We start from the raw sequence: 24,388 nt of genomic DNA, 5'->3' as shown, positions 1-24,388 counted from the left end.
TATACGACTTTATTTACTACTGTCACACATGGGTTGAAAATTACAATGTTTCAGTATCGACACACAAAATAGTTTTTAATAAACTAACACTCAGATGTAATCCCAAATCAGTAAGAATGTATGACAATCATCATAAACACACCGAGTAAGAGTCCTCCAGACCATTGATTCCTCATTAATAAGTTCTGTGGTAATGCTATACAATGCTACTCGCACGCTTTCGGCTCTGCCTCTTTGAAGCAGATAGAACAGCAGAGTCGTCATGATCACTGGCTTCAGCACTGCTGTCTGTTGATGATGCTAGCTCAAGAGTCTCCTCTCAGGCTGCTTGCTTCCCTTTTTCATGCTGCTTTTTCATGCTGCTCTCTTTCAGTCAACACCTTGTCGCGTTGATGTGCCCGCTCCTCTTTTCCTGCTAGCACCTTGTCAACACCAACCATAAAGCCCCGTCGACCTGGCTCCCGTTGTGCCTTAAGGAATTCACGGTCCTCTGGTATTTTGATCAGATCAAGGACATCAACATGAGCAATGTCAAATAAGTCACGTAGACCGGTTTGAAACTGCTCTTCTTTCTTTATCTGAGGGACAGATCGCCGGCTCTTTCCTTTCAGGATGGATCTGTATTATTCTACTTTTCTCTCTAGTTTTGCAATGATATTCCGCTCATCTGCAGTGGGGATCCGTGCTTTCTCCCAGATGCATAATGTCTCACGAACAACAGTTGTTGCGGCACTGCTTATGTCCAATTTCTCAGCATGATGTAGCTTAAAGTATCGCTGCAGAATCTCTTGCCAAGATGGGAGCCGGGTTTCTGGTAGTTTTTCAAGATGGCAGCCTATCAGCCACACATGGTTCTTTTTTCTGGTTGCTCTTCTTGAAGTACGTACTTGCACTTGCCATAACTGAAACAAACCGAAATAATTTCTGTGTAGTGCTGATTAGCAGGGGCCATGTGACAGTGGTAAAAGTTTTCAAAATGAAATGAAATTTTACCCAATTTGTTCTCTCTACAGGTGTAATAAAAATATGGAAAAGCACTTTAGAAAAGTTAATGTTTACATTTGAGGACCACCCTAGTGGGGGAGGTTGGAGGGGGGAGTCAGGGGGTTGGGGGAGGGGGGGGGTGTCGCTGCCTCGGGCCCGGTGTCCTGTTTTGGGGCCCGAGCTTTTCCTGTAATTTTTTTTTAAACAGTACAGTGAATCCCCTCTTCGGTTTACCCTCACGTCCACATCGTTACATTTAAACTCAAAAGATGCTTTTGCTTTCCTTGCCGGCTTTCTTGCCGGAAACGAAACATTTACCGCTGTTAATGGTACAGTTTCAAACTTTACATAAAATGGTTATGAACCAGAAATGTGCGTTACAAAGAAATGGGGTTGTAGCCTCTGTCCAAAAAAATATTTTTAACCATCTTTTCACATTTTTTGCCAATCTTATGGAGAAAGTGTTCAACAGTTGAGGGTGCGAATTGATTTGATCGGTCGAAACATCCCGCTATCTCCTATATTTTCGATCACACAGCTAAATAAAAGTGACCATTTTTTTTTTTAGTTTTTTGTTTTTCATAAAATAAAGTTCCTTAAAAAGTTATAAAATAGAGAAAGGGTGGGGGTGGGGGTCTCAACGCTCATGTATGCATGTATGTAGATTTGTGACCAAAATGTCTTCTTCAAAATATATAAAATGGCAAAACACTGTCCTTGAGGCGGTGAGGGTATGTGACGATACAGCGATTAATTATGTAGATTGAACATTGGCTGCATCCTGTCTATTAATTACGCACGTCTATTAATTGCATACTGTTGGAATATACCTTTTGACCCTTTAGACTGCCGAGATCCCTTAGTTAGACCATTGAGAACACCAAGTTCCCCCAGATCTTCAAGAAGACTGAAGACCCAGAATACCCTTAAAACCACCTTTAGAGGCCATTTTTTCCCCGCAAGCGGGGGTTGGCCTTTTTCGGGAACTGTGGTTGTTGTTGTTTTTCGGTCCCCTTTTTGAAGCAATGTTTTACGGCCGGATGCCCTTCCTGACGCCAACCCTTTTTGCCGCCTTTAACAAGCAGGGAATTACCAGTGAACTGGTACTCAATTAGCCGACCTCGGAAGGATGACAGGCTGAGTCAACCCCCCTGGCGTTAATTCAGCGATTGACCGGGATTCGAACCCAGGATTCTAGGATCCTAAGCCGGCACCCTAGCCGCTAGCCCAACACCAGGGACAGGGACAACACCAGGGACACCAGGGACCAGGGACCAGGGACAACACCTTAAATAACCCAAAATACCCCGATGACCCAAAAGACCCCGACGACCCAAAAGACCCCGACGAACCAAAAGACCCCGACGAACCAAAAGACCCCGACGAACCAAAAGACCCCGACGAACCAAAAGACCCCGACGAACCAAAAGACCCCAACGAACCAAAAGACCCCGACGAACCAAAAGACCCCGACGACCCAAAAGACCCCGACGAACCAAAAGACCCCGACGAACCAAAAGACCCCGACGAACCAAAAGACCCCGACGAACCAAAAGACCCCGACGAACCAAAAGACCCCGACGAACCAAAAGACCCCGACGAACCAAAAGACCCCGACGAACCAAAAGACCCCGACGAACCAAAAGACCCCGACGAACCAAAAGACCCCGACGAACCAAAAAACCCCGCCGAACCAAAATACCCCGACGAACCAAAAGACCCCGACGAACCAAAAGACCCCGACGAACCAAAAGACCCCGACGAACCAAAAGACCCCGACGAACCAAAAGACCCCGACGAACCAAAAGACCCCGACGAACCAAAAGACCCCGACGAACCAAAAGACCCCGACGAACCAAAAGACCCCGACGAACCAAAAGACCCCGACGAACCAAAAGACCCCGACGAACCAAAAGACCCCGACAAAACAAAAGACCCCGACAAAACAAAAGACCCCGACAAAACAAAAGACCCCGACAAACCAAAAGACCCCGACAAACCAAAAGACCCCGACAAACCAAAAGACCCCGACAAACCAAAAGACCCCGACAAACCAAAAGACCCCAACAAACCAAAAGACCTTGATGACGCAAAAGACCACGAAGACCCCAAAGGACTCAAAAGACCCTAAAGACACAAAGGCACATAAGACGCTTTAGACCAATTACATGGTTATATCAGCTTGGACCCTTGACCAGTTAGAGCTTCAGACCACTTGTACACTTTTAGATTACAAAAATAAATTACAAACAAATAATATCACTAATATTACAAATAAATTTTGCCAAAAAAAGTTTGTATTATGACTGATGGAAATCATGACAACACACAGTGTGTGTCCAAGTCATCATGGCCACCTCAATCCCCAGATCTTGCATCATCAGATTTCTTTGTGTGGGGATATTTGAAGGATATAGTGTATGCTATAAATCCACGCACCCTTGGCGAATTAAAAGGAATAAATCAGTGACACAATCAGTACTGTTACCCAAGAAATGCTGCACTACTCTGTGTCGGAGAGCAGCTGTGAAGAATGAAATTATGCCTGCAACATGGTGGTGGACACTTTCACCACTTCATTTAAGACAATTGTTACGTGCTTCTCCCCGACCCCCTGGTCATGGTGTACCTCCGAGCCCCGAGAGGAGTCACGGCAGAAAAAATGTGCTATTCTGTATGTCAAAGATCAGTGGTGAAGCCACACCGATTTTTACAAACAAACCAGTATTGTATTAAGATTACACAAGAATAACAGTACAACAACAATAGTAATCAATTGTACAACCAATATATATTTCCTATGATGGTACCATCAGGTTCGTACAATATAACTCACTGTGCTCCAAGTGAGCGAAAAGAAAAAGATTCCCAATGTCTCTAATTCCCGGCTTCAAGCCAAAGTCGATCCGCTCCAGCGATTGTCAGAACGATTTCTAATCGAGACCAGAATCCCGTTCGGATGATAGTCACAGTCACGCGGCCAAAGCTGCGTAAAGGCGCCCTCAAGGTGACTGGGAAATCACACCCTCGGGTATGGCCGTTCCACGGCTCACAGTCGGCGAACCGCAAATTAATCTTCAAAAGCGACGTTGCACACACACACACCAGATACGTCTGAAAGTGGTGAAAACAGCTGACGAAGCAAAGAAACCTTGCTCGACGCGCAAAGCGCGTGAGTCAAAATGGCCGACGGCCCGTTCTCGAGACGGAACGGCCCTTCGATGATTCTCTTCGGAATCAATCGCAAAACCTGACACGCACGTTAATCTGTCACAGCGATAACTCTGTCACAGGAATCCCTTTCCTGGGAAACCCAAAGTTCACTCGTGACTCTTGCTCGCCAATGTTCGCTCCAGGCAGCAAAGCAACTATGCTTCTTGTCTGACTCCACTCGCTCCGCCTTCTTTTTCTCCTCCTACTCTTCGTCGCCGTCCGGTTCCAGTTTCATTTAAAACATTAACCTTTTACCTTTTGACAATAATAATTGCTATTTCCCTCAAACAACAATAATAATAATACATGGAATCAAAAATGTTAACAGTGGATGAAAACCACAACAACGGAAGTGACGAATCCGTAACACTTCCCCTCCTCAAGAAAGTTTGAACATAGTGAAAATTTTCTTTGCAGGCAAAAATTCTTTTCACCAACAAAAGTAAAACTCACACCCAAATCATCAATTCCCGTGAGCAACGATAATTAATATTTCCCAAAATAAAGCAACAAAACTTCCAAACCACCTCCAGAAATTTCCAAAGTTAGTTCACTCTGGACAAAGCATCAGCAACGACATTGTCCCTGCCCTTTACATGCTCAATTTCCAAGTTGAACTCCTGCAAAGCCAAACTCCATCTCATCAACCTATGGTTTTTATTTTTCATTTTTTGAATGAAGGTTAAGGGGTTGTGATAAAAAAAAAATCCAAAGCAAAGCAAATCGATAGCACTTTTTGAAGGAGGCCGAGCTGAGAGCCAGGTTTCATGGTGGTTGGGTGGTGAGGCCTGGAAGTATTCACTACATGGACGCCTTTAGGAACGTGGAGATCACGGTTAATCCGTGTAGGAATCTTGGCTCGGCTGCTCCTGAGCACTCAGTGCTTCCAACTCTTCTCTTGATCATAAAAATCATAATCACAGTTGTAGAGTCGGGTGCTGTAGTCATGTGAGTAGTGGTCCCCATCTCGGCTACCACCGTAATAGTCATCCCGTCGAGAGTTGCCAAAACTGCGCTGCTGCTGCTGGGAGCCTCCGTAGTAATCTCGACTGCGGCCACCACCAAAACTACTACTCCCACCCCGGGAGCAATAGCCACCCCTGAAACTACCTCCACATCTTCCTCCTCTGTAGCCCCCTCGACGCCCATGGCCTGCCTTCTCTACTGTTATGGTCCGACCATCCAAATCCTTGCCATTCAAATCCTGTTCTGCATTTTTGGCGTCCTTTGTATTTTCAAACGTGACAAAGCCAAACCCTCTCGGCTTTTGCGTCTCCCTGTCTTTTATCAACAGCACTTCCAAGAGTGGTCCATATTTGCCGAAGACAGAGTCCAGAACATCTTCCCTTGTCAAAGTTCAGTCCACCTACAAAAAGCTTGCAACATTGCCTCCATCCCTGACTTGTGTGTGTTGACACTTAGTTTCAGGATACTTGACAAGACGTGTCTGTGCAAAGCGTGACGTCAGTACCTTCCTCTTCCCTTCAGAGCACTTCCTACCCATAGCATGAGTCGCAGTACAGGATGGAAAGATACCTGGAATCTTCTGCTCTAACTGTGCAGTGTTATTTTCCATACTAGGCTTTTCAACAAACACCGGATTACCAGAAACTTGACCACCGGCCAAATCATTCCCGATAACAAAAGAGATTCCCTCTACAGGAAGAGTGGCTTGTAAACCTACGGTGACCAGTCCTGACACCAAATCAGACTTCAAATGGATGACATGAAGTGGAGCTTTAACATATCCACCAACCCCCTGTAAAAGAACACTAACACCAGTTGCCGTCTTCTCTGACAATGGCAAAATGCCCTCAAGCATCAAAGATTGATGTGCTCCTGTGTCCCTCAATACCCTAAACAGGTCTCTGGTTAGTCAAGTCTCCATCCAGTGCCACAAACCCCTCTGAAATAAAAGGTTTGTAACTCTCTTGAACAAGGTCGTTCTGTGATGCCGTAACTTTGGCATGGGAACCTTCACAAGGCACCGTCCTCCAAGGACGATTTCTCGCATTTGCGAATGCATTCGGAGTTGTACTCGTCTGACTCCGCTCCTGATTTTTCCTTTTCAGGGCATAACATTGGGACATCAAATGCCCAGGTTTCTTGCAAAAAGCGCAAGTAGGCCCGGAGGGAAAACTTGAGGTCTGCCTCGGGCCCCCCGGAAGATAAGTCTGTCTTGGAACTGTAGTCTTCTGATCCCTAAAAGTCACGGTATCAGATTTGTCCCCATAGTCATCTCGAGGCCGCCTCCATGAATATTTGTTCTCCGCACCGGATTTACCATAACTCCCCTGGCTAACTCTAGGCGGGAAGTTAGGTTTGTGGAACCCCATCCTGTGTCAAGGCATAGTCATCTGCCACGGTTGCTGCCTCATACAACTCTGGTACTTTCTTTTCATCCAGATGTACTTTAATGTCCGCGTGGACACACTGTTTGAATTCCTCCACCAAGATCAATTGTCGCAACAGTTTGAAGTCTTTCCCAATCCCCTTCGAATCACACCACCGATCAAACATGGTTTCCTTCATTCTGGCAAACTCCACATGGGTCTTACTCTCCCTCTTCCTGGCATTCCTGAATTTTTGCCGGTAAGCTTCAGGGACCAATTCATAGGCTTTGAGAATGGTTTTCTTCACTATCTCATAATCTGCACATTGGTCAATCGGTAAAGCCTAATAGATATCTGGAGCTTTACCCACCAAAACACTTTGCACTAACATAGTCCAGGACCCCACAGGCCATTTTAGCATTTGAGCCACTTTCTCAAAGTGCAAAAAAAAAAACTTGGCTACCTCCTTTTCATTGAAGGGTGGAACCAGCCTCACATGCCTACCAACATCCCAAGTGTTCTGACTAGTTGTCAAACTAGCCGGCATGGATATGACTTCTCTCTGTTCTCCCATTAATTCCAGCTCCTTGAGTTTAAGTTCCTTCTGATACTCCATGTCACGTTCCTTTAACTCTCTTTCGGCTCTCCTTTCCTTTTTTTTTTTCTTCTTTTTTTTTTTTTTCTTTTTTATTTTTATTTTTTTTTATACAAGATCGAGGCTCGTGGAAGAGCGAACATTATCACACAGAAAGACAAACCGACACATCAAACATATAACATCGGGAGCGGTAGACAAGATGGGGAGAGAGGGGGAAGGACACAAACACAACATTTGAGAGCAGGGACCGAGAGACATGGAGACATCGAGAGATCTGAGAGAGGGCGAGGGCTTTGGGGGGGGGGGGCATGGGAAGGGGGCGGTGGGAGAGGTATAAAACATATGGACACTGCCAGGACTTCCAGGAAAGAAGTTGGAATTTCAAACAAGGTGGATCTGGGGTGAATTAGCGGGGGTAGAAAAGATCAAGGTTTTGGATGGGGGAAGATAAGAGATGGTGGTGAACAGCTGTTTTAAAGACCTGGAGGGAGGAGTGGGATTGAAGGGAGTGAGGGAGTTTGTTCCAGAGGCGGGAGAAAAGAGGAATGAAAGAGTGAAGGTGAGCAGAGAGCCGATATTTCGGCAGTTTAACCATCAGAGGGTTGCTGGCAGATCTTGTGCGACCTGTAGGAATATTTGGGGGACAGAGCACAGAGAGAGCTGGGGGTGCAAGGCCGGAGAGGAGTCGGTAGAAGACAGAAAGACCACCTACCTGCCTGCGGTGAGTGAGTGAAAGGCCCTCAGAGATAGCTTCATCGTGGGAGATTCCAATAATTCTGAAAGCTTTGGTTTCAACAGCGTGAAGCCGAGCTAGGTGTGAGGCAGGAGCACCGGCCCATAGGGGAGAACAGTATTCCATTGAGCTGCGGATGAAAGCCTTGTATGTGGTGAGGAGCTCAGGTGTGCCGAGGAAGGACTTCGCACGACGGAGGATGCCCAGTCGGCGACTGGCTTTGGAGGCCAGCTTGGAAATGTGGTTTTCCCAAGAAAGATCATGGCAGATAGTGAGACCCAAAAGCTTGAGCGACAGAACTTCTTGGAGAGGATTGTTGAGAAAGTAGATGGGAGGGTTGTCCAGTCGATCTTTTCGGAGAGACATAGTAAGAGTGTGAGATTTGTCAGGATTGAAAGACATGTTCCACTTGTTTGACCAGTCTGTGATTTTGTCCAGGTCTTCAGAGAGTGAGGCGGCTGCAGACTGCCGATCTGAGGGAAGAGGAATGGAGCGGCAGAGAGTGGAGTCATCAGCAAAGAGATAGAGAGGATTTTCAAGAGAGTCAGAGAGATCATTGATGAAGACCAGAAAAAGCACGGGGCCCAGAACACTGCCTTGAGGAACTCCAGCCTGAACAGGAAGAGGAGATGAGAGAAACCCATTCAGGGCCACACGTTGACGACGACTAGAGAGGAAGTCCGCCAGCCATGCGTGGAGATTTCCATGGATACCAAAGGAGGAGAGTTTGGTGAGCAGAGCGGGGTGCCAGACCGTGTCGAAGGCACGTGATATGTCAAGGGAGACAGCTCTAATTTCCTGTTTGGCATTGAGGACCTCCATCCATTGTTGAGACAGCAGAAGCAGCATGTCCAGAGTAGAGTGACCTGGTCTGAAACCAAATTGATGATCAGAGATCAAGCCATTGGAGAAGAGGAAAGATTTCATATCCGAAGCAATGATGGATTCCATGACTTTGCTGATAATTGGGAGAAGGCTGATTGGTCTGTAGTTGCTAGGATCTGTTTTTGCACCTTTTTTGTGCAAAGCGGTGATGTTGGCTGATTTCCAAGCAGATGGCAGTTGACCTTGAGCAAAAGAGAGGGTGAAGAGAACAGAGAGAGGGTGAGATAGAGCAGCAGAGCAGGATTTTAGGACCCGTGGGCTGATGCCGTCGGGTCCAGTTGCAGAATCAGAGTCGAGGGTTGACAGAAACTTTTCCACCTTGTCAGGAGGAAAGGACACGGAGTCCAGGAGCAGCAGGGTACGACTGGGTATGGTGGGTACAGAGAGGGATGGGTTTGGGACACAAGATTTAGAGGCAAACACAGAGTTGAGGCATTCAGCTTTTTCACGTGCGGAGTCAGCTGTGTAGCCGTTTGAGGTAAGGGAGGGGATGGAGGGGGAACAAACACCAGAAACGGATTTGACCAGACGCCACCAGGATTTGGAAGAGGGAGACAGATAAGAGAGTTCGGTCTTGAGAACGGAGAGATATTGTTTGCTGGCTCTCCTGAGGGTGGACACACACTTGTTTCGGGCTTTGTGAAAGGAAATAAGATTTCCTTCCGTTGGATTTGCTTTCCAGGAGACGAAGGCAAGTTGTTTCTGGGCAACAGCCTCACCACAAGATTCCGTGTACCATGGACGGGAGGAAGGGTATGACAACTGAAGACGAGATGGGATAAATCTGTGCATGAGAGAGAGCAATTTACTTTGGAAGAATTCCCAGAATGAGTTGATGTCAGAGGTGGTAGAGATGGGAGACCAGTCCAGATGATTGATGGCTGCTTGAAGACCGTGCCAGTTGGCCTGAGTGAAATGCCAGACTCGTCGACGCTGAGCAGGCTCCCTGAGGATGGTCAGAGAGATGTCCACTTTAACAAGGACATGATCAGATGATCCGATTGGAGCAGAAGAAGAGCAGCAGACATTTTCAGGGAAGTTAGTCATAACCAAGTCCAGAAGAGAAGATGTTCCGTTGACTGAGATCCGGGTCGGGAAATTGACAGATTGTGTCAGTCCCAGTGAGTCGCAGAAGTCCTTTGCTGAGGAGCCATGGCTGGTGAGAGAGGTACCCACACCCAGCCAACTGGCATGATGACAGTTGAAATCACCACATATGAGGAAGAGAGAGTTGGGATGAGTAGATAGAAGTTGGTCCATATTATCTGACAGCGAGATGTAGATGGAGTCATCACTGTTTGGTGGACGGTACAACACACATATGAACAAGAGGTGGGAGCGAAGGGGAAGCCGTAGCCAGAGGTATTCCTGGGGGTGAGGTGGAGAGAGTGCAGTGCAGGGCGAGTGAGGAAGAGAGTTTTTGATAAAGATAGCAACCCCGCCTCCAGGACGAGGCTCAGGTCTATCATACCGGAGGAGGGAGTAGCCCGGGAGAGATACTAAGGAATCAGAGACATCATAAAGGAGGAAAGTTTCTGTTAAGCAGATCACATCTGGTTTGACAGAAGCAACCTGTATGGAGAGATCAGTTAAGTTTGAACGAAGGCCCCGGATCTTTGAGGTCCATACCGTTAATGAAGAGGAAGGGGGAGCATCAGATACAGAACAGGGGGGAGGAGGGGTAGGGTAAGATGTGGAAGAGGTGGAAGAGGTAGGGAGAGCTGTTGAAGGTGTGTCAGAGATTTCAGAATAGCTCGGTGAAAGGGAAGGATGGGGCGGACAAAAGGTTTGATGGTGATTGGGTGTGGCACAATGAGGTGTTATTTAAGGAGGGGGAAGAGCGAGGCAGAAGGTTGGGGGAGATGGAGGTGAGAGTTGGAAGGGGGAAGAAGCGGGGAGGACGCTTTGAGGAGGGGGAGTGAGAGGGGGGAAATTGAGAAGCAATGAGGGTGGGGAGATTTGAAGGGGAGGGGTGAGGGGGGAGTTTGGGAGGGAAGGGACAAGGGGAGGGATTTGAAAGGGATGGGATATGGGGGAGATTTGGAGGGGAGGGGTGAGGCAGGAGTCTAGGAGGGGAGGGGCGAGGGGGCGTCTTGGCGGGGAGGGATGAGGGGGTAGTTTCGGAGGGAGGGGGCAAGGGGGGAGATTTGAAAGGGATGGGTGATGGGGAAGATTTGGAGGGGAGGGGTGATGGGGAAGATTTGGAGGGGAGGGGTTATGGGGAAGATTTGGAGGGGAGGGGTGAGATTGGATTTTAGAAAGTGTACGATTTATGGGAAACGAACATTTATTGCAAAATGAGTTTCTTGTGACCTTCGAGTTAAAAATACGTTTAAGGACGCTGGATGGAGGATGGAGTGCAGGAGAGTTTAGGGAATGTAGAAAAAAGGCACTATAGGAGATGGATATTTTTTTGGGGATGAATTGATTTGGTGAGCAAGTCGAAAGCAGCCTTTTAAAGAAGAAGAAGAAAAAGGTGTTATAAAATATGACGGAATACATAACTTGAGGGGAAAGTGTAAACATTGAAGGTTAATAACAGTGAAAACTATCTGGGGAAATGGGGGAGAAACACGTGGTCGAAGAACGAACGAACGAACGAACACGTGGTCCTCTGCTCTTTCCTTTGCTCTTCTTTCTTCTTCAGCTCTCCTTTCCTCGGTTCTTCTCTCCTCGAGTTCTCGTTCCTGTTCTACTCTTCTTTCCTCGAGTTCCCTATCAGCTCTCCTTTCCTCTGCTCTTCTCTCCTCGAATTCTCGTTCCTGTTCTACTCTTCTTTCCTCGAGTTCGCTTTCAGCTCTCCTTTCCTCTGCTCTTCTCTCCTCGAGTTCTCGTTCCTGTTCTACTTTTCTTTCCTCGAGTTCTCTTGCAGCTCTCCTTTCCTCTGCTTTTAACCTTTCCTGGCTCTGCAGTTGCATCTCCATTTTCCGAAGCTCCACATTTTCTTTTTCCTCGGGTAACCAATCCAAGGCTACCTCTGTCCATGTTCCTTGTCCCACCAGAGATTCTACCACCAATGTCTGCATCGCTGCTTTCTTCATATGAGCTCGGACCTCCAAGTTAAAATGTTTGGCCAATATCAAGAGTTCCGATCTTTTTAACGCTTGGAACTGTGCCTCATTAGGGGACGCCGCAAGCTGTTCTGCGTCAAACACCATGGTGACTATCAGTTAACACCTGTTAACCTTCACACAAAAATTTTCCAATTTTTTTTTGAAAAATTTGGGAATGTTAGAAAAATTCCAAATTTGGGAATTTTGGGAATGTTAGGGAATACTATCACAGACGCATGTTAGGGAATTTAATCCCGGATGAGGACCCCAATTTCAATTTGGGCCAATTTTGGACGAGTTCCCAATATCTCGGACAAGCCCCCAATTTCTGTTACGTGCTCCTCCCTGACCCCCTGGTCACGGTGTACCTCCGAGCCCCGAAAGGAGTCACGGCAAAAAAAATGTGTTATTCTGTATGTCAAAGATCAATGGTGAAGCCACACCAATTGTTACAAACAAACCAGTATTGTATGAAGATGACACAAGAATAACAGTACAACAACAATAGTAATCAATTGTACAACCAATATATATTTCCTATGATGGTACCATCAGGTTCGTACAATATAACTCACTGTGCTCCAAGTGAGCGAAAATAAGAAGATTCCCAATGCCTCTAATTCCCGGCTTCAAGCCAAAGTCGATCCGCTCCAGCGAGTGTCAGAACGATGTCTAATCGAGACCAGAATCCCGTTCGGATGATAGTCACAGTCACGCGGCCAAAGTTGCGTAAAGGCGCCCTCAAGGCGACTGGGAAATCCAAAGGCGCCCTCCAGGCGACTGGGAAATCACACCCTCGGGTATGGACGTTCCAGGGCTCACAGTCGGCAAACCGCAAATTAATCTTCAAAAGTAATGTTGCACACACACACACCAGATACGTCTGAAAGCGGTGAAAACGGCTGACACAGCAAAGAAACCTTGCTCGACGCGCAAAGCGCGCGAGTCAAAATGGCCGACGGCCCGTTCTCGAGACGTAACGGCCCTTCGATGATTCTCTTCAGAATCAATCGCAAAACCTGACACGCATGTTAATCTGTCACAGCGATAACAACTCTGTCGCAGGAATCCCTTTCCTGGTAAACCCAAAGTTCACTCGTGACTCTTGCTCGCCAATGTTCGCTCCAGACCGCAAAGCAACTATGCTTCTTGTCTGACTCCACTCGCTCCGCCTTCTTTTTCTCCACCTCCTCTTCGTCGCCGTCCGGTTCCTGTTTCATTTAAAACATTAACCTTTTACCTTTTGACAATAATAATTGCTATTTCCCTCAAACAACAATAATAATAATAATAATACATGGAATCAAAAATGTTTACAGTGGATGAAAACCACAACGGAAGTGACGAATCCGGAACACAATCAAATGTGTGGATCATGTGTGGATCTTTCTGTAGGCTACATTTAGGCTACATTTACGCAAAAAATTAGGTTCCCAACTGATATACGTTTTAGTGTATGGGAATTATTTCGGGTTCTCAAATAAAATAAAATAAATCACCCTGTAAATAACAAGACCCAATCACGTCTCTCACCCAAATTAAAAGACCCAATCACTCCACTTGTTTGTGCATTTTACTTTTATGCATTCCTGAACTGCTGGACGGAATGAGTTGAAAACAGGCGGTTGTATTTAAGGTGTGCACGTCTCAACAGGTGGTTGTACTCAGGATGTGCATGTTCTCAACAGGTGGTTGTCCAAAAATTTGGGTTTTCGGCAATAAAAAAAACAATTATTCCGTTGGTTCATGGGGAGGGCACAGTTTTTTCTCATGTAAATATATGGCATACATAGTACCACCTGGTGGAAACCGGTATTACAAATCATAAGGCAACTAGCAAAAGCAACAGCCCTCAGTGACGGGAAAAGTTAAAGTTAATCCATCAATTTAAATTATTTAATTGATTTTAAAAGGTTTAATTGTGTTGAATTCCTGTTTTCACTCAGACCTAAAACTCTGAGTTAAACTGCCCACTGTGAAATGGTGGTGCAACATCGGGCAGCAGTGATTAGATTTGTCTAAAAAGAGGGCAAAATACATAAATTTTAAATTGTGCATTACTCCATGAAGATCTGTATAAAATCTACTTTAATCCAGATGTTCATGTTGATTTGAGTCCATGCTAATACTACACATTCCTATCTCCATTATGGCAATTCGTCACCTACCCCCACAAACGTAACAATATATATACATATATATATATATATATATATATATATATATATATATATATATATATATATATATATATATATATATACGTAAAATCATACAACATATGCTACAGACATCAAAAAAGAGTGGGAATACAGATAAAAAGTGGGTTCCTTGCTAGTTTGTTTTCATTTTTACAAATCACGAAACCAAACATGATGTCACTTACCGTCGCAATTTTTTCAACATAGGTTTTCATTGTCTTTATAATGACTTTACGGTCCTGCAAGGAAAAAGGGGGAGAGTTGAAACATCAAGCAGCATGGGTATCGAGCATGCTGTAATGAATTTAGCAGCAAAAATCATCACCATCAAAATGATAATTCTGCATAATGAAAACCTTTTTCATCAACAAATGGAAGGGAAATCAGGTTTCATCTCATTCTGGGACAATGCTTATCAAACATCTCATCTTGAAAAACATGTTCATGAAATTACAAAGCAAGGATGAATCATGAACAAAACAAAATACAACGAATCAATAACAACAGAAGAAAGACTAGAACATCACTCGGTAGAGTGCATACCTCCGCCAGCCAGAACACTGAAGTTTACGTTTTGTTTCCAACTGATGGGCCAGATCTGGATCGGGACGTGAACAAAGAGCTAATCAGCTTGTTCTCGTCACCCAATCAACTCGTCCACCAAGTTTTGTCATAATCCGTCTACACTACAACTTTTTGGAATATCGTGCTACATATCGTGTTTGGTCCTATTACTCAATGGTGAAGAATCACTTATCAAATTTTTTAAATCTCGGATTTGGATCTTCACCAAAATCAAATTAATTTATTCTCGTCACACACACCCAACCTGTCCACCAAGCTCCATCCGAATCGATCCATATCTTTTTGATATATTGTGCTACATACTAGTTTTAGCCCCATCACTCAATTGTGACGAAACACTTCAAAAAATTATCTGATCCCGAATCCGGATCTTTGCCAAAATCTAATCACTTCGTTCTCGTTATATACCCAACCTCTACATCAAATTTCGTTTGAATCCATCCACAACTTTTTGAGATATCCTGTTCACAGACAGACAAACAGCCAGGGGTGAAAACATAACCTCTGCCCACCTTCGTTGGTGGAGGTAACAAGCTTACACACCCTCTTCAACACAAATTCCACAGTTAGTGATATCCACACTTTCTCCCAAGATTACTCCTTGCAAGGAACATTTTTAATAAGGGCATGGGGAAAAAAAGGAGGAAAGAGGATGCACCTTGGCAGTACCAAACCATAGGCACATCATAGCAGCTCTGGCACCATTTTTGGTATGGACCATGTAGACACAGGTCTCTCTCACAGACTCGATCATCTCCTGCAGACACATACAGGCAGATGCTCCATATCTCCACTGTTAGAAAAGCAGTTTTCTTTATCAATAAAAATATGAGGAACCTTTATATGTCACTGTTGCTCTTGTTTATAAAAAGCAGATAAACCTCTGTAAACAAATCATTTTGAAGTAATTAGTCTTCATCGTGTTTAAAATCAATATGCACAATCTGCTGAAAATCCTACGTAAAAATAAAGATGGCAGCAATGGAAAAAACAGAGGGTGGAACATAGAATAGATATGACGTTGTGGGTTAATGAGAACGCCAAACGTGTTCCCCGTTTTTGTTTTGTGTACAAGATTGAGGCTCACATAAGAGCAAGGTGACAGAGGACGAAAAGGCAATGTGAAAAAAGAGAATGAGTCTCAGGAAGATGGTTTAATCAACGGGAGAAAAAAGGAACAAATGAGTGGAGGTTCGTGGTCAGCCTGGATATTGGGAAGTTTAACCAGGAGGGAGTTACAGGAAGAACATGTGCTTCATGGAAGGGCTGGGGAGAGTCTGATGTGGAAAGACTAGTTTTGTTGCAAATATATTTTCCAAGTAACAAATATTCTTCACGGTTCATGACAAATGCCTCCCAGCAGGGGTGGGGACAAGGGGGGAGGGATGAAGAGCCCACTCACTGATCTCATCGTGCTGTCAGAGTTTTCCAGGAAGTCGAGCAATAGGTGGTGAACAAGGCTGAACCCCAGCAGGGTTTCCCTGGAACAAAGCAGCGCTCATTTCAACTTGTACCTTATTGTCGACAATGAAAAAAGAAGAATGCCTCGACTGTACCATTATACAGTTTAAAGGGAAACCAATCAAACTTCAACAGCTAAGAATTGCCACATTAGATCATTATATAATTTATTAAGACAATAGAACAATGCGCCTGTGTCACCAATATGCCTCCGCATAGTCCCACAACGGGTAGATGCCATCACGCTGCATATGTATGGGTAGGGGATCACGTTTGTGAAGTTTCGTGTTGATCGGATAAGGTTTGTTTTTCTATCCAAGATGGCTGCCAAACCACATGACGATGCCATGACATAATCATTTTCAAACTATATGCAACAGTGCTGTTAGATGATATTTGTAAAATTTCGCATTAATAGGGTGAGCAGTTTCAGAGATATAATTATTTAATATTTTTCTTCAATCCGATATGGCTGCCAAACCATGTGACCTATGATGTCATAAATTTAATATTTCAATACAAATGGGTCATAGATCATGTGCATGGAATTTCAGATTTTTAGGAGAAGGAATACGATTGAAACATTTTTGGCTGGTATACCACTTCACCTATGATGTCATCATCATCATATTTTTGTTCCCCATTGGGAGTACTCGACAATGTGCCAAGTTTCAAATTTTTCCATTCAGCGGTTTCCGAGAAATAATATTTTAATTATTTGCTTTTAATCCAAGATGGCTGCCATACCACGTGACCTACAACATCACAATTATCATAAAAACATTGTGCATGGTTGTCACTCCTACCCTGAACGTTTCGTCTCAATCGGACATATGGTTTCTGAGAAAAACGAGGTTTAGCCCGTACGGACGGACGGACAACTCGAAAATATAATGCCTCCAGCGACTTTGTCGGCGGAGGCATAAAAAAAAAAAACAGCATCACATGCTTTGCAAGGCCACATGCTTTGCATAGTCAATCACAGACTCACAAAGGCAAGACAGAGCCACCTCCACAGAAACTACTGGGAAAAATCGAGTTCTGTTTCAATCCTCATCTATATCAACTTAGAATATCTCATTTTTTGGCAATGTTTCGGCATTCTTTCCCTCACTTGCTGGTGAGGCTCAACAACAATTTCCTCAGGTCCTCCAAGACTGTCCCAAAGTGAGGTACTCCCTTGAAAGCTTGCAACCCCAAACACTTTTCAGGATCTTGCATCTGCCAAAAAGCAAGGATTCATTATGCACGATGTGCAATCCCAAATAAATTTCTCAAAATTCCACCTCAAGATTTGTGGTCCATACCAGCAGAGAGTAAGTCTTTCCATAGAGTTCTCCAAGCACTTGGTGTCTTTCTGTTGCAGATCCATTTTCCCATGCAGTTTGCAGCACCGTGGATGCACAACTGTGTCGAAGCACGCGGCAAGCATTGCCACGCACGGCCTTCAATACCTGCAGCACAGCGTTGCGCCGCCTGCAAACGGGACGAGCGGACCAGTCATTCCTCACTTTTGCACGACTAATCGTGAACATATGCTTCCATGATTGTCACAACTACTCACTCGTATTTCATCAACTTCAAAATTACGTTTCGCCCGTACTTCGATTTGGACAGCAACAGAATGTCAGCTGTGGCAGAAAGACGGGGAAAACGAGAGAGGCATTACACGGAATGTTGGAAAACAGGTGAGGAGACTCTAGCTGAAAAAAGCAGTACTCACGTGTTAGCTCGCTGAGAATCTGTTGTCGCTGGTTTTTGTTTCCAAAGCGGAGGCAACACTGCAGCACTCGCGAGGAGTCGTGGCAAAGCGATAGCTGGAAGGTACAACAACAACAACAACAACAACGACATTTTAAGGCCATTTTCCCTGCAAGAGCAGGGGTCAGCCTTGTGGTCCCCATGACAATCTTCTCCATTTTGCCATATTTTCTGCATCTAGGTACATCAAAATAGCTGGAAGGTACAAGATAAATTAATTACATTTAAAGAAAGTCAGCGGATGAACAAGTAAAGAGCATTATAGAACTAAACTCGTGACACGCTATTTAAAATCAAATGTGGAGGCTCGGGGAAGAACTAATCACAATGAAGAAATCACAAACTGAAAAAGCAGAGCAATTTGTAACCAGAACTTTGGCAAGTCAGAAGGTCACGAGAAAATCTCCAGTAAGTTCGAGAGCTCGAGTGGAAGGAAGAGAAATAAAGAAAGGGGGTGGGGGTGAAAGAAAGAAAAAGAAAGGGAGAAAAGGAAGAGAGGAAAAAGAAAAGAAGGGATGCAAGAAGGAGAGGAGGGAGGAAAGGAAGCATGGCTGCACAAATAGGAGCTGTTTGATTGGGGAAACTACGTCATTCCTTGTGAAAGCAATGATACGTATAGGCCTCAGGCTTCTGGTGTCAGCCTATAGGCCAGTGCAATTGGAATAATCCAAGCTACATACCCACGATGTACAGTAATGGCCAAAAATATTGGCACCCTTGCACTTTTTTCAAACAACTCACAATTTTCTCCAAATACAAGTTACAATTGACAAAAGTATTTGGTCTCCACAATTTTTTCTTTCACTGTTAATATTACAGAGCCTTTGTTTTTGATTCAGAACTTAATATACCCTTCTAAATCAGAAAATAAAAAGAAATGGCAATGACAAAATTATTGACACCTTAGACAATATTTGGAAGCACAGCCTTTGGACAAAATGACTGCAGTCAAGCACTTCCTACAGCCATGAATGAGCTTCCTACATCTCTCCACTGACAGTTTGGCCCACTCTTCTGGGGCAAACTGATTTGGCCCACTCTTCTGATGCAAACTGATCCAGTTCTGCCTTCTCCCAACTGCTGTTTTCAGATCTCCCCACAGATGTTCAATGGGATTTAGATCTGCACTCATTGCTGGCCACTTCAGAACAGTCCAGCGTTTTGTCTTATCCATTCCTGGGTGCTTTTTGAAGTGTGTTTGGGGTCATTGTCCTGCCACAAGACCCATGACCTTCGACGGAGACCCAGCTTTCTGACACTGGGTTGAACATTGTGCTCCAAAATGCCTTGATTTCATGATGCCATGCACACATTCAAGGCACCTAGTACCAGAGGCAGCACAGCAACCCCAAAACATCACTGAACATCCTCCAGGTTTGACTGTAGGGAAGGTGTTCTTTTCTTTGAAGGCTTCATTTTGTTTTCTGTAAACGTAGACATGATGTGCTTTACAAAAAAGCTCTAATTTGTCTCATCTGTCCACAGGATATTCTCCCAGAAGGATTTTGGCTTGTTCAGGTGTGTTTTGGAAAACTTCAGTCAGGCTTTCTTACGTCTTAAATCTCATTAGTAGGGTCCTCCTGGGTCTCCCAACATAGAACCCCCTTTCATTGATTTGGCGATGGATGGTGCGAGTTGAAACTGTCGTACCTTGTGTCTGAAGGTCAGCTTGAATCTGTTTGGCAGTTCATTGAGGTGCTTTCTCCACCATTCAAACAATCCTTCGCTGCAATCTTCGATCAAGCTTTCTCTTGGGGCCACATCCAGGGATGTTGGCTACAGTACCATGGGCCTTAATGATGATTAATGAATGATGATGTCGAGTCTCCTTGGGCAATGATGGCGTATTTGCCATCATATTGCCTTTCTATGGCTGGTACACACGAGTAAGTGTGTGCTTCTAGGGGGGGGGGGGGGGGGCGGGAGGTGGCCACTCCTCTCTGTCACTGCTGGCCGTTGGGGAATTCACCCTCTTCTGCCTGTGCTGTCGACTGAACTCTCAAGGGGGGTTGACAGGCACTACACCTTGCCCACAAATGACCTGGGGTTATGCAAGGCAGGGGCATCCATTTCCTACATACCCATAAACTTCCTGACAACATTGTGTATGGTGGACACAGGAACATTCAAGGTCTCTGGAGATGCACTTTTAGCCTTCAGATTGTCATTGCTTGGCTACAATCTTGTGTCTGACCTCCTCAGACAATTCTCTGGTTTTCTTTCTGTTCTCTATGCTCATTGCGGTACACGCAGTGACACAAAACAGCAGAATGACTCCTTTTCTTGATTCAAACTGGTCGAATGAGTGATTTTTATATTGCAGGCATCTGCAACTCACCATGGGTGAGTTCAATTCCAAAGTAAAGGAGAATCACCTGCTTGAAATCTAAATATTTGAAACAACTTCTAAAAGGTGCCAATAATATTGTCCACACCATTTTAGGATTTCTGTGTGGAATAAGCTAAGATTTAGTATTTTTTTCAGCTTCTTTTTTTGTTTTGTTCCATGGCAAACCAAAGAAATACATATGTGGATACCAAAATATTATTAAAGTTCAACAATTTTCTGGAAGAAATGGTGCATTATTTGAAAAAAGTGCAATGCCAATATATTTGGCCACGACCATTACAGTATATATGTACAGTCACGTGAAAAAGTAAGTACACCCCATTTAAAGTTTTGACTTTTTCAACATATTTCAACATACAGCTACTTGATCTTTATTTCAACAATATTGATAGATAAAGGTGATATAATATAACAAATATCATGCAACATTTACATTTTGTAGTCCATTGTATAATTTAAATAAACATAAATGCAAATTTCGCATGTGGAAAAAGTAAGTACACCCCTACATTTATCACTACTTCAAATACCTAAAATTAGAATCAGGTGCACCAGCTCAGGTGCAAGTGATTATAACATCGTTAGAGAGTATCTTGGAGGAACCTGTCTTATTTAAAACTCAGACATTTAGTTTGGTTTGCTCTTTGTTGTTGAAGTGTGCGGCATCACCATGCCTCGATCAAAAGAGCTCTCTGAGGCCTTCAGAAAGAAGGTCATAGATGCCTACGAGTCTGGGAAGGGATTTAAAAAGATCTCCAAACAATTTGAAATCAATCATTCGACTGTCCGGAAGATCATCTACAAGTGGAGAGGATTCCAAACAACTGCCAACTTGTTCAGGCCAGGCCACCCCAGCAAGTTCAGCCTGAGAGCAGACCGCAAGATGATGAAAGAAGTCTCTAAAAACCCCAGAATGTCATCACGGGACCTACAGGTAGCTCTTGCCACTGTTGATGTCAAAGTGCACGAGTCTACCATTAGAAAGAGGCTGCACAAATTTGATCTACATGGGAGGTGTGCCAGGAGGAAACCTTTGCTGTCCAGAAAGAACATCAGGGCAAGACTACAGTTTGCCAATGAACACCTAGGCAAAGACCAGCACTTCTGGAACAATGTGCTCTGGACAGATGAGTCAAAGGGAGAGCTATTTTGCCACAGTACCAGAAGACATGTTTGGTGAAAACCAAAGACAGCATTTGACCACAAGAACCTGATACCAACTGTAAAGCATGGTGGTGGAAACATTGTGGTTTGGGGCAGCTTTGCTGCATCAGGGCCTGGGCAGCTCACCATCATAGAATCCACGATGAATTCTTCATTGTACCAGAGGGTGCTTGAGGATAATGTGAGGCCATCTGTCGGAAAGTTGAAGCTCAACCGAAGGTGGACCTTGCAACATGACAATGACCTTAAACATACCAGTAAATCCACTTGGGATTGGCTGAAAAGAAAGAAATGGAGGGTTCTGGAATGGCCAAGTCAAAGCCCGGACCTAAATCCCATCGAGATGTTGTGGGGGGATTTGAAACGAGCTGTGCATGCAAGAAACCCCTCAAACACCACACAGCTGAAAGAATTCTGCATGGAGGAGTGGGGAAACATTTCTCCCAGTCGATGTCAGAGACTGGTCGACAGTTATAAGAAACACCTACTTGAGGTTGTTTCTGCCAAAGGGGACAATACCCCCTATAAGAGCCAAGGGTGTACTTACTTTTTCCACATGCGAAATTTGCATTTATGTTTATTTAAATTATACAATGGACTACAAAATGTAAATGTTTCATGATATTTGTTGTATTATATCACCTTTATCTATCAATATTGTTGAAATGTAGATCAAATAGTTGTATGTTGAAATATGTTGAAAAAGTCAAAACTTTACATGGGGTGTACTTACTTTTTCACGTGACTGTACATAAGCAGAACACGTTTTTGCTTCAAAAGTAAGTAACCCGGGTTATTTCTATTTTCAGGAGCGATCAAGACAGCGATCTTTTGCCTAGACGTAGCCCAAGTAAAGGGATGTGTCACAATAGGTTGTTGCACGCTTGGGACAAGATCGCCTGTGGGGCGGGTACTCTGCTCGTGATGATCTGTTTATAATAGAACAAGTGTATACATCTCCAGCCACCCACTGCACCTTTTTTGTCACAATAAATAAACAGCGTTTATCCATGTTGGTTTGTGTTCCTGTTAGAGCATAATAAAATAAATTGCACGCGTGCTGGGTACTACCCAGGGTCAGGTCCTGGGCTCACACAAAAAAGAATCTCCACTCCACTCCACTCCACTCCACTCCACTCCACTCCACTCCACTCCACTCCACTCCACTCCGGGGATGGGGGGTGGGGGGTGGGGGCGACTTGCAATTTTCACTTGTACACATGCCACATTTCAAGCATCTTACTGACCTCTGCTGCAGACAGAGGGGGACTATTAGCCACCGAACAAAATATATTAGCCAAGGCACACGGCACCTCCCCTATTATCCCCCCACCCTCCATCTCCCCTATCCCCTCAGGCTCTTCTCATAGGGAGCCATGTTCTAGTAATACGATTCAAACTAAAATACGCAATTTTGTATCTACCGTCTGACGTTTTTTGACCGCTATACAATTGGTCATTAGTCATTACTTACCCAATCACAACCGAACTTGACAGGAGTACTAAGGGTCACACGATGGAGATTGTAGCGATTTAACTTCCCCTCTACCGGGAGAGGATTTTCCCTGCCAAGGGGGTTGCGTGCTGAGGTGTATATACGTGTTAAGATAGCTTTAATGTGGCGTTTTTCCAAAGGCACTTCTAATAATAACAATAAATGGAATAGCTTTGTATTAATGTCATCAACAATATATACGAATAGCTAATACTAATAATATCTCCCCCTCCCCAAGGGGGTTTTCCTCCTTTAACGAGCACCGTGTTAACGTGTATAAACAGCTTATTGTGTCACTTTCGTGGGAGCTCCCCCTACCAGAAGTAAAAATATTATAAACCACAAACAGATGTGATTACCTTTTCAAACTAATTAATTGACATATGTGGGAAAATTACATGCCTAGACCAGGAATCGAACCCAGGTCTTCTGGTGAACCATACCAGTGCTCTGCCAACCAACCATCTCAACCAGAGAGTGGCACTTCTATGTGTGGGAAAATTGCATGCCTGTTCAGTGTTGCCCAGATGGCAGAGCACTGGTACGGTTCACCAGAGGACTTGGGTTTGATTCCCGGTCTGGGCATGTAATTTTCCCACATATGTCTATTATTTATAATCCTGGTCATTTATATAACTACCTTTTTAAACAGTTGCTAATGCTGTTATAAACACGAAACTGAAAGAAATTTGGAGGAATCCGGACATCTTTGAGGCAATATATGTTTATCACATCGACGAGAGCACCTGATTGTAGATCTACTGTAGTTTATATACCCCACAAGGGTTAAAAACATGACCCTTCCTGCCGCTAATGTGGCGTTTTTCCAAGGCCGCTTCTAATAACAAAAGTAATAACAACAAAAATTGATAATAGCATAATATTAATGTTATTACACAACAATATCCCCCTCCCCAAGGAGTTTTGTGACTTGCGATATTGCCACCCCACCCCCGACTCACGGAAGTAAATTTTATTCTCGTGGATTTAGAATGGTGAGGCACGGTCTGATCTTTTCAATGACCTGATCTGACATAAGTAATAGTAATAATAATAATAATTTGTAAGGATAATAACATGACTCCCCCTGCTGCTCTCGTAGTGAGTGGGTGGGTGTACTTGTTGCACCAAATGGGGCAATTGTGGAAAATGCAAATAAAAGAGAAACAATTTGGTGCAATAATAACAAACAATATTTGATGGGAGTGGGGGTGAGGGAAAGGAGGGAAAGGACAATAAATCAGTTCCAAGAACAAAAAAAAACAAGCGTTACGCCTAGGTCCCCCGTCAGTGAAGTGATGCGAGTTGACAAAGTGGAAGACACAGAAAACATGGAAGAGTCGATAATATTTGCGAGTGGGTTGGAGACACACCCACACACCAGATTAGAAGTTAGTAGTTGGTTTATTTTTCAAGATATTTCGCTCACAAGGTTGACATATATGGTGGCGGCCATCTTGGATTTTGACGTGGCGACCCAATTTTCAATAGCGTTCTTCCTTATGCCGAGATACAGTTGCACACCAGATTAGAAGTGAGTAGTTGGTTTATTTTTCAAGATATTCTGCTCAC

The 24,388-nt window shown here is 44.3% G+C and overlaps 1 protein-coding gene across 3 annotated transcripts in view; it reads right to left on the bottom strand.

Annotated features, from left to right (window-relative positions):
• PUM3 (pumilio RNA binding family member 3) overlaps positions 1–24,388 on the bottom strand; it is a 70,283-nt gene that overhangs the window by 27,399 nt on the left and 18,496 nt on the right. For all 3 annotated transcript variants that reach the window (XM_078767082.1, XM_078767083.1, XM_078767084.1), the window contains 7 exons: positions 17,770–17,863; positions 17,611–17,677; positions 17,354–17,522; positions 17,161–17,267; positions 15,988–16,066; positions 15,244–15,342; positions 14,186–14,239 (listed from right to left, as the gene is read on the bottom strand). In XM_078767082.1, the coding sequence (XP_078623208.1) occupies positions 14,186–14,239; positions 15,244–15,342; positions 15,988–16,066; positions 17,161–17,267; positions 17,354–17,522; positions 17,611–17,677; positions 17,770–17,863 (669 nt within the window). The remainder of the gene's footprint in view (positions 1–14,185; positions 14,240–15,243; positions 15,343–15,987; positions 16,067–17,160; positions 17,268–17,353; positions 17,523–17,610; positions 17,678–17,769; positions 17,864–24,388) is intronic.

The sequence above is a fragment of the Myxine glutinosa genome, chromosome 13, assembly GCF_964187855.1.
Source record: "Myxine glutinosa chromosome 13, kmMyxGlut1.1, whole genome shotgun sequence".
In the NCBI taxonomy this organism is placed as follows: Eukaryota; Metazoa; Chordata; class Myxini; order Myxiniformes; family Myxinidae; genus Myxine; species Myxine glutinosa.
This window is presented reverse-complemented; position numbering and strand designations above follow the sequence as displayed.